Raw genomic sequence first — 11055 nt, forward strand, 5'->3', positions numbered from 1 at the left:
ATGGGCTAGAGTATTTGCATCTGGAAATGAACAAAATTTACAAACAGTGTTATCACCATGACAACGCAAAATCTGACCTTGAAGATATAAGTTTTAAATAACTGGAGTATTGTATTATACGGTTACTTTATTCTTACGTCAGATTATGTTAATTTGATTTATATCATCTGACAGACAATGTATCGACTGACTGACTGGCTGACCAACTGTATGACAGATTTAGTACTGACTGATTGATTCTCTGACTGATGGCTTGGCTAAATGACTAATATCAAATTCTGACACATTGAATGATGGGTCAATTGACTGACTGACTGAGGGAATGACATGACTGACAGAGTGATAGACTGCATTTGTACAAATGTTCATTACTAAGATATCTAACTTACAATCTCGTCAGTTTGTCAGTAATATTTCCAATATATACAATATATAACTGACTTTTTACGAAAATAGCAACCTAGTCAATCTGTCATCATATTCACATTTGTCTATGCTATTGATATACATCCGATATTGTGCTACTTATAAACTGACAGGAAATGAAATCTCTAGCAATATAATTGACTTTCATTATTCTCACATCACGTATACTATTACTTCACCAATACCAATGGCGATAAACTGTCTCCAGCTTTGCTTGAATAAAAAAATCCAGATCGTAAACTTCGATGCCAATGTAGATATTGGTAATATAAAACTGGTTGAGCCTACTTATGACTAGATTAATCTAGATATGTAGATATTAGATTTGTTTCCAGTGGGGTCCATACAGTGATTCAAGAAAGTGGCGGGATTAGCAAAGGCGGTTTAACTACATGGAATGAGAAAGAATAACAGAATTAGGGAAAACGTTGAGGCAAAGTAACTAATAATGAATAAACTCGCTGTTTTCAGTATCCCTTAGTGTACTGGACAGATATGATTTAACCGCTTTTTTAAAGGTATTTCTTTGTGTTATATGTTTTATTGATACTAGTAGATTATTCCAGTTCGTGAGCAGAAAACTTAATTATGAAACATTTGTCACCAGACATTGTGTCGTTTTGCATAAAGGTCAAAAACTGCCTGGGGTCGAACATACGTGTATATGCCACAAAGCAACGAATTAATGACGGGGTTTTATTCGACATATAGTCATGATTCGTTGATGGATGGATTCGGTGGAAGTTATTATGATGAATGACAGATCGACACCGTAAACGATACAATTGAACAATTTACAAGAGCATGTATTATTTGGTTTCCCAACTTGATGATACAATAAGAGTGTGAAGCGTAGACTGTCTATCGCCTTCTCCGTGATGAATATCTGCAGCGTTATATACATGGTTTATTCCTAGAATTCGTGAGTGTTTCCAATCGACTGACATCTAAACTCCTTATGGTGAATGTCTCCGTAGTTAGACTATGAAATACTCGAATGTGTGAAGTGTACACTAGGGTGGAGGCTCTTGAGGCAAGCTTTTGTAGTTTATTCGTCGTCAAAACGATGAGTTGACGCAACCTTGTATATAATAATTAGAGCACTAGATTGACAAAATTCATAGACGATATTGTCATGACGTAATAGCCAAGAAAGGATTGACGTATATACCTAGATATAAAAAGAGTAAAGCAACAATATGATATCTGAAAGTGGTCTACAAATTATTGATTTGAATTATGATTTTATCAATACATCACGCAAACCTCATGTAAATACGCCAAAGGCTAATATGAAACATGTTTGTATATGTACTTATAAATTTTCACAAGTGTGATTTCAGCAGCCTACGACTTTTATTCAGGATATTACTGAAATCGCCATAACATAAGATTTTTCAAAATTTATCACGCCATAATGTTTATCTGGCGAAACCAGTCATAGAGTGTATTTGCTTGGTTCTAGTACAATCTATGAAGTACAGTCATTATGTAATATGAATATAACATGTAGTTTATTCTGCATGTGTTTTGACAGCTTGTGGACAGTCATTGTGACGTTAATTGCAGTGGTACTAATTGTGTTTGTAGTAGTTCCTGTATGCAAATATAGTTTTGTGACGTCACTTAGACGTTATTGTACTGCAAATACACGTTAATATACAACAAAAGCGGATCTCACTGTGCAATACCTTCAAACATCAAACACAGGAAATAAATGTTCCTTGTCAGTGATTCAAACCACTAGCCCTAGACACTTGTCGTTGGTTTTCAAAATCTAGTTATCGTGGAGGATTGTTAGATTTGAAAGCCAACGATAAGTCCCTTGGCTACAAATCATAACTGACGTACGTTAGCTAATATTCAATTCAAGGAATGGATGGTCACAAAATAATCGTCATAATAGTAGGCACTTGCGTATGTTCAGAAAGTACTGCCACAAGTAACTGTCATTGTATTAAATTATAGTCTATTATGCTGATAATGGTAGTAACCGGTGGCGGTGCTTTCTAGATACGCCTAATGACACTAACAATTTGTGATAAGATCATCCTTGAATTAAATCTATAATTATAGCCCACGCTTGACTATGCTTTTACGTTTTCTCTACACCGCTCGGTTAAAAAATTGTTTTCTGTACCTACCGGCGGTTTGCAGCTCCCTGATACAGTCTGCTAATTGTGAGTCATATCGTTCGACCACTTTAGCCAGGTTTTTAACGGTTGCCGAGGTACCTTCTTTAGCTGCCCAAATGCTAACAACATCACCAGCAGCTTTGGTGTCATTTCCCCTACTAGTATTTCGAATATGGTCTAGTTTATCTTTACTCAAGCCTAGCTTGGCACCAACTCGCCAGTAGAGACTACCAATGATTGACGAGAGTGCCGGGATGTTCTCTTTGGCGACGACGACATCTCTCGGTCTTGCTCCAGCAGATCTCGGAAGCTTTAACCTATCGAGTTTCTCTTTAGATCTTTTCTCAACTGCCGCTGGGTTGCACTCTGTCAGAGGGAAAGACGTAACGTGGGTTAGACAGTACATGGTTTTTTGTATATCCGTGATCTGTACTCGTACTGCCACACTCAACAACCGGTATAGTGTCCAAACAAACGCCAAACATCTACAACACTTATTTGCATAATCATATCAACTGTTAAATTAATAATGTATTAGATAGGTCTAATCACTAGTGTAATACTTATTGTTTATCAAGACGTTGTCTACAGATGAGAGATGTGCTGTGTATACTGGCCCATCGGCCATGTTGTACCATCTTCTTGTTTCGCGTATGGAAAGGGGAGATTTTGGTGAAAATATAACGCGTGAAAAAGTATCTGTTATGAAAATGGGTCTAACGAAAAAACAGATAAAATCAAAGTAAACCTAGAAATGTGAGGCTGACAAAAGAACGAAATGAGACTGAGGGACAGACAGACAGACAGACAGACAGACAGACAGACAGACAGACAGACAGACAGACAGACAGACAGACAGACAGACAGACAGACAGACAGGCAGGCAGGCAGGCAGGCAGGCAGGCAGACAGACAGACAGTCAGACAGGCAGGAAGACACAATGAATGAATGAATGAATGAATGAACGAACGATTGAATGAATGACTAACGCAACAGTCAATGTCACTGACAAACCCAGACTTGATAGCCGCTGTTATCAATGGACAGAAAATAACCTGTTAGAGATACGTTAAACTAAACATTTAATTTAAATGTCGTCATATTGATTTTAGAAGACAAAAGACATATATTGAGATTACGTAGTTTGTAATCCAGTGATCAATATCAGCTGTGTCACCTCATCCACCGCATTACGCATGCGTGAATTGGCACAGCTCCGACAACTGGAATGTTTTCATGATTTCTTTTACAAATTTATAGCTGTATTTAATATTTTGATGAAATAAAGTGAGTGTCGTTCATTTCAAACAACAGTTTACAGAGGGCGCTGTTTCATCATCGTCGAAAAAATATCATTTCCTGGCTCGCAGTAAATTTTGTGGTATTTGTCAGAAAAAGTAGTATCTGAAATAAATATATCGTCATAACTATAAATTAATAGTTAGCGGGTTTCTCTCACCTTGTAAGCTGAAATCTAAATCTCTCACTTTCCTCAAAATTCCACCGATGTCTTTCCTGCAGTACGTGTCCCATTCTTTCAAGTGTTTGCCTAGGCTGTCGAGTTGATCTTTGACATCTTCAGGGGTCACGTCATTCATGTTACAAATATGTTGTTCTACCATATTCTCTGATGAATACACAAATACAGCATGATTGTATTGGAGGTTTATTATAGTGACCATATTGTTGACAAATTAATTTGGATTTTTTTATGCGTAAAACAAATTTTCTACTTGAAAAAAAAAAATTCCGAAACAAGTCAAATAACGTATATCAAGTCAATTTTTGTAACTCACTAAATTGCAAAAGCCAAGAAAATGTCTGAAAAGTTTGTTATTGTACGTACAATCAATAATAAACATTTGACATATTTTTTTAATATTTTGCAATTTATTGAATTACAGACAGGGTCTTAGTATATGTTGTTTCACATGTTTTTTTTTCAAGTAGGAAAACACAGTAGAGTTGTTTAAGAATAAAAAATCCATAAAAATTTGTCATCCATTTAGTCACTTTGAAGTGAGTTTTATAAGTGAAGAAAAGCGCCACCAACGACAGTGCTTCTAACTTTGGTGAACACGTTTCCAACTTTATCGCGTGAAGAAACACAATCTGATAATCATCAGACAATAACACAGTCAATTATTGACAATTTGTTGTCAACTCAAGGCCAATAGCTCATGTATACACTGAAATAATCGCAGGTATTTGAAAAATTTCAACTTGATATCAAGCACGGCACCCGGATGTAGATTTCAGTCTTAGAGAATGTACCCTTCAGTCTCGAATTCTCAGAGAAAATTTATTCTACGTGTTTATTCTGTATAATATTGTGTACTTCATGCCATTTCCAATGAAACCATCAAATAGATTTGACGTACTGTACTTATTACTTTTATATGTAGATCAGACCACGGATGTACCACCAATACATCCATGGTCGGCCTCCCTTTATACCTCCATGGGTGGACTTAGACTTAAACTTGTAAAGTGTAAATTATATTCCTATAGAATAACGCTTAGTTTAACTTTGGTTTAATTTTGTACTTATAAAGATTACATGTTCAACATTTAATTAAGTTAATCTAATTGGATCAGGGTTGATTTCTCGGTAATGTATCACACCAGTATTAATTCCTTATCATGTTTTCAACCATAGATTACATCAACTGATAGCAGATTAATAACGTAGTACAGAGTTCATGAGACTGAAGTTGTTTTGATGACACAACCCGCGAAAAATTACCGGTGCGTTTGCTTGCTTGTGGTAAGCAGGAATGAGGCAAGTTTCATGCATAGACATACAATGTATATGTAATTAATATTGGTAACTTATCAAAGCATTAAACACCACAGAAGCCCAGATCCCATAACTTTGTTTACTGAAAGATCTAGAATGCTACATATTATAATAATCGAGTACGACTTGCTGGAGTTACTTTATTACGTCCAAACAAACTGATAAAATGCGTTGCCTGAACCTATCTAAATCAGAGGAATCCCTATTCAAGCTTTTGTGTCGGTTGTAAATTGTTGTTTTTACCAGATGTTGTCTTTGCTTGAAGTCTCCCCTTACCTCACTTCATTCAAGCAAACGTACAGGTGTTGTTTCGCGGGTTGTAGATTAATGTTGTACCACAGTATCACTGTTATGAGACTGTATTTGTTTTGATGGTAAACTGACGTCATCCGACGGTCGGGAGCTCGTTTGTTGTAAAAATGTGCCCTCAGTTCTAGTAACAACTCGTCGGTAAAACAAGCATAACAAGTGTGTTTCATTGCAAGACGTTTCTGATCAATTCACTCCCTTATTTAATTACATTTTTCAAAACGTTTATGGTAACCATGGTAACTTATTCAACACTGACAAATTGGTCAATCTCAATATACGATGCTGTAAGTAAAACACAGAACTATTACTGACACGACAGAAAAGTGTGTTTTATATTACTACAAGTGCTGATGACGTCATACAAACGATATTTGATTTGAAGATATTCATATCGTTGTCGTTAAATTGGTATTGTGGGAATTTTAGTTATATTGTATGGTGGCAAAATACAAGAATTCTATGTATGTGGTTCTATGGTATTATGTCAAACATTCGAATTCTATATATATGATGTTATGTCAAATGTTAGAATTATGCGGTATTCTATCAAACACTGGCAATCTATGGTTATGGTATTATGTCAAATACTAGAATCCTATGTGTTATATCAAACACTGGATTTCTAAGGTATTATGTCAAATACTAGAATTCTATGGAGTTATATCAAATACTTGACTTCAATGGTATTATGTCAAATACTAGAATCCTGTGATATTTTATCAAACACTGGACTTCTGTGGTAGTATATCAAACACTTGAATTCTATGATATTATGTCAAATACTAGAATTCTATGGTATTATGTCAAGCACTGGCATTCTATGATAGTGTGCCATCACCTGGGGTTGTACATAATCAAGACATTGTTCCTGCCATGGGCGAGTATTTATCAGGATGACTTAATTCTTATCATGTTAATCAAACATGTTACCTACCACATTTCAATCCAGCATATCACCGACCCCAAAGCGATTTGAAGTATTTTTAGCTGAGAGCAATAAATGGTTCAAGTTTGAATGTAGACGCAGACAATTTGAACTTGTATGTTCTTGAGTTGATTGCCTCCTCGGGATTGCCGCTAAGGGTTCGGTGGCATTCGTAGGATTTCGGCGTAAAGATATCAAGCGCAAGCCCGTCACCTCCCACCATGCAGATCGTTACATCGAACGAATCTGTTTAAATTAAGAACGAGATAAAATATGTAAGATTAGTTGACTGTATACTAACGGTATGTCCTTGAGTCTGAGTCAGCATGCCTGTAGAAATACGAGGTACACATTCGTGAAAAAAATACGACGTTTGGATAAATGACTTTGACCTGAATGAAATTAGACCGTTATAAATTTACCACCTCGTGGTCTGAGTTATCACTAACCACAGTCTAACGCTGTTCCATTGTATATATAAATATGCGTAAAACGCTGTTATGAGAAATTCACCATTTTTTTGACGAATATTTTGATGCCATTTCGTAAATATGAAGTATTCCCGCGTTTCCAGTCTAAAATAAAATTGAAATATACCAAAGTTACAAGAAAAAAAATGATTTTCGCTCAACTAAATTTAGGCGGGAAATCGGTCCGTCTGTACTACCACAGAAATAAACAGCGCGGCGATCCATAAAATGCTGACGTAAATTTAGGACAAAATAAAAAGTAGACCTTTGGTGCAACCTCTCTCATATATCATTAAGAGCATTCAATCGTGCATTCAATTTTCTGAGAGAGACGGGTTACAAAAGAAAGCTTTTAAAGGCAGTTGTGTGAAAATTGAATGATATACGATATTCGATCGAAAACAGCGCTAATGTAATACTATTCATGACTGTTCCTAACCAAGTAAGTGCTTTTTAATGAATAGTGATTGCAATCGAATTAAAATACGGTGTTAGAAACTGCAACGGAAACGAACAATTGCATATCATGGGTATATTTTAAAAAACGAATTTCCTGACGACAATCTATATAAGCCTGATTGATCTCTGTTTATGGCTTTAACCGACTCTTTCTGTCGATTTCTGAACGACACTTTTTTCAAATTGTATAAACTCCATGATAAATTTTCCAACAAAAAATGATTGATCACATTCTAGGATTACACAATTCATTGATGCAGGCGCGATAAACGTAAGTGATAGTAAATAAACAAGTTACAGTGAACAGATTTTTTCCCACCAAAAACAAATTATCAGAATTTTTTCCTTTCATCAAAATTTATAATACCTTTAGAAGGAATGTTCTGAAATATCGCCATACGATTGTGACCATGTTCAACGAAAGTATGTGACAAAACTCCCCCTCCCCCCCCCCAAAAAAAAGAAGAAAAAACAAACAAACCAAAACAACCCAAACAAACTGATAAATGAATATGAATTTGTGTCTACCTTTTACGTTAAAACTGGCGGTAATGACTAAGATTCTGCAAAATTTCACGACTGGTAGCAATTAAATCAAAACTTCGTCTATAACTTATTAAATTCTTAAAAAGGTGTTTGAATATTTTGCAGTGGTGTGTGATTATGTGTGGACATAATGAGGTTGTTCTCAAAGCTAGACGACTTTTACTTGCTATCCTTGTTTCCCTGCCACTGATACTTGCACATCGTGGCATATAGACTCACATCACAGAACTGAAATGAAGTACTGCAAATGTCAAAGCTACTGTCAGTGACTTCGTTGATACAGTGGCAGAAGGAAACATTTAACTCTACTGTTTTTTCGTTGTTACTATATAAAGATATAAGTAAATATTCCTGTTTGGACATCAAACATGACAGCAACTGAGACACGTTAAAAATGCACTCAGTATCAAATTACAAGCTTTGAATAAACCCTAAATTCCGTTATATTTGACAAACACTTAAAAAACAAAACAAATTTAAACATAGTACTGCACATTAAAAACTTTAAACTTTTGGTCCATGACCGTGACGCTACTAGAAATTGGCACCGCCGTTCTCGTATACTAGTCCGAGTTGTAGAGAAACCTCCTGTAACGAAGTCGAGAACTTACCGAACTATCCAATCTGATTAAAATCCTTTATTTACCTCTATTTCCATCGTTTTGTGTCGTTTGTTTTGGTACCGAGTGATCGCCGCCTTCCCACACTCGGTACCAAAACAAACGACACAAAACGATGGAAATAGAGGTAAATAAAGCATTTAGACGCTTTCACCACATCGGATATTAATCAGATTGCGAACTACCGAGATCTCACCGAACTACCGACATACCCGTTTGTAGCAAATTAATCATGAAAACACCGACTATTTTTATGTTTTCTTTAGGATAAGTATCTAATGTTTGTTGCTGAGATCAATTGGTGGTTTTCATTGTCTGCAAGGCTGACTTATTGTTCACGCTGAGTACGCTATGTTTGCTGTACGCCCTTCAAATACGAAGAAGTGCATAACGATGCGAATCGAGTGGGAATTCCTCGTAAAGGACGAATAGTTCGTCTTTTCTTTTGTACTGTTCTGAATTCAGCCAACCGTGCAGGTGAATTCATTATTTCTGCTAAGTTTTCTTTACAATGATCTTATATTGAAGGTTTTGTCAGCGCAGTAAACTAAGCATAGAAACTGCACAAAGGTACGTTGTCCCGTTATGCATGTCTCATCAATTGTTGTGAGCAGTGTATTCGGGTCACCGTTTATACCACAGTTCGATTATACGGGTAGCATTGAGGTACATTCATACTCGTAAATCGTGCAAAGGTCATGGTAACTTGGCGTTTTTGTAGAATGTAGGTTATCTCCGTCAATCATGTCTCACATTTACTCTAACAGACTCAACAGAACTTTTAATTTAGAAACTTTTTAACACGCGTATGTTTGTAAACTTTAGATAACAATAACGGTAGTTAGCCCAAACAAACAGAAGCTGCCACACGTGTTGAGATTACACTTTATGCCAAGTGCTGTCAAGTATATTTTGTTTGTTGTACCAACAATCTTTTTAGACTTGAACCAAACAAATAACTTTCTTTTTGACGGTAACGTAGATAAATGAAAAAAGAATAAAATATTACAGAAAACAACCGCCAACGACGACAACAGCGTTAAAAAATGTCGACAGTCTGACAAGTACACGGTGATAACGTTGTAGCTATGAAGTGTAGAGTACACATATATCGTCGTTCTACGCTAGTTGCCCTTAGTAACGGTACACAGTTATCGCAGCTACTGGTATGCCTTGTTGATTTCAGAATAATACCATATTTTAAGAATCTGGATATGGAATTTAAAATGGTGGGTAAACGATTAAAAGATATCACTTACCCGATGATATGATAATTACATCCGTTTACAACTAAGAGTGTGATTTCGACGGAGACGACCACGAACGTCGATCGCAATCCCCTGACGTTCCTCAGCTTGTCGAGTTTTCAGCGGTCAGAGTACCGGGGGGTCAAGTGGACCAGCAGTTTGTGAGCGGTCTACGTGTCTAGGTATGAAGCTTCTTGCTGAGTGACTGCCAATCAAGCGTTACCAAGAACGGGCGAAACACACGTACAGGACATACAGAGTTTGTTTGCGAAACCAATTAGATGAAACTTAATGTAATAAAAACGACAGAAGAACAATACCTTGAAGGCTATTGTCCACGATTCTTATGAATCACAACCACTCTAAATGCAGACGATTTGTACAATAACTGAATTCATTAGCAGACGTCACTACATGGGCTTCCCTCACAAATTGACAATACGGCGTCACATTTCCAAACGCTAGCAACAGTATATCGGATCGAGGCTTGGAAACAGACAATGAAATCGACAATACTAGATACCGCTGCCGAGTTACACATCGCTGCACTGTTTGCACAATCACCGCACACTAACCATGATTCTGCGTTGTTTTTTTCACATGCTTACGTGAATCGTTGTTCGAAGTCAGAAGTATAGAGGTCGAGGTATTCATCACCTATAAATGTCATCGCCTGATCCTTCAGCTTGACAGTATGTTGTCCGCCATCTGTAATGGACGCTTAAAGGCCCATTATTCAATCCCAGTGTTTCGCATTAATACTATCTTATCAGAGTCATTACAAATTGCATCACAGGATCGCTCTTTTTCAAACGAAGCAATTTCTAGATCCATCTAACAACTCTTTTTCATTTATTTACCAAAAGTTGAGTGATGGTGTAGTTACCACGGTGTAAATTTATGTACAAGACTTTTCAAATAAAATTTACGTCATCAAAAAAAAACGGAGAAATTTTACTAATGTGAGGACTCAGAATCAATGTGAGAATTACACAGAATGTTAAATACCAGGGGTGAAAGGTCAAATCTCAGTGTGTTCTCTAGAAAGTAATCAATTACTAGTTAATGTGAAATGAATTACGTGTAATTACAGTGTCATTGATGGAAGTGATAAT

General features: G+C 36.4%; 1 protein-coding gene across 2 annotated transcripts in view; it reads right to left on the reverse strand.

The window, feature by feature from the left end:
- LOC144452888 (uncharacterized) overlaps positions 1 to 10199 on the reverse strand; it is an 11923-nt gene extending 1724 nt beyond the window's left edge. Inside the window, exons 1-5 of one of the 2 annotated variants that reach the window (XM_078144089.1) lie at positions 9953 to 10199; positions 6608 to 6844; positions 4021 to 4188; positions 2571 to 2927; positions 1 to 20 (exon numbers count right to left, since the gene is read on the reverse strand). The exon at positions 1 to 20 is cut by the window's left edge and continues 292 nt beyond it. In XM_078144089.1, the coding sequence (XP_078000215.1) occupies positions 1 to 20; positions 2571 to 2927; positions 4021 to 4183 (540 nt within the window). In that variant the 5' untranslated portion in view covers positions 4184 to 4188; positions 6608 to 6844; positions 9953 to 10199. Of the gene's footprint in view, positions 21 to 2570; positions 2928 to 4020; positions 4189 to 6607; positions 6845 to 8684; positions 8739 to 9952 lie in introns of those variants that run through there. The other variant, XM_078144091.1, reaches the window with a different exon arrangement.
- Positions 10200 to 11055: the final 856 nt, after the last annotated feature.

The sequence above is a fragment of the Glandiceps talaboti genome, chromosome 23 (genome assembly GCF_964340395.1).
Source record: "Glandiceps talaboti chromosome 23, keGlaTala1.1, whole genome shotgun sequence".
In the NCBI taxonomy this organism is placed as follows: Eukaryota; Metazoa; Hemichordata; class Enteropneusta; family Spengelidae; genus Glandiceps; species Glandiceps talaboti.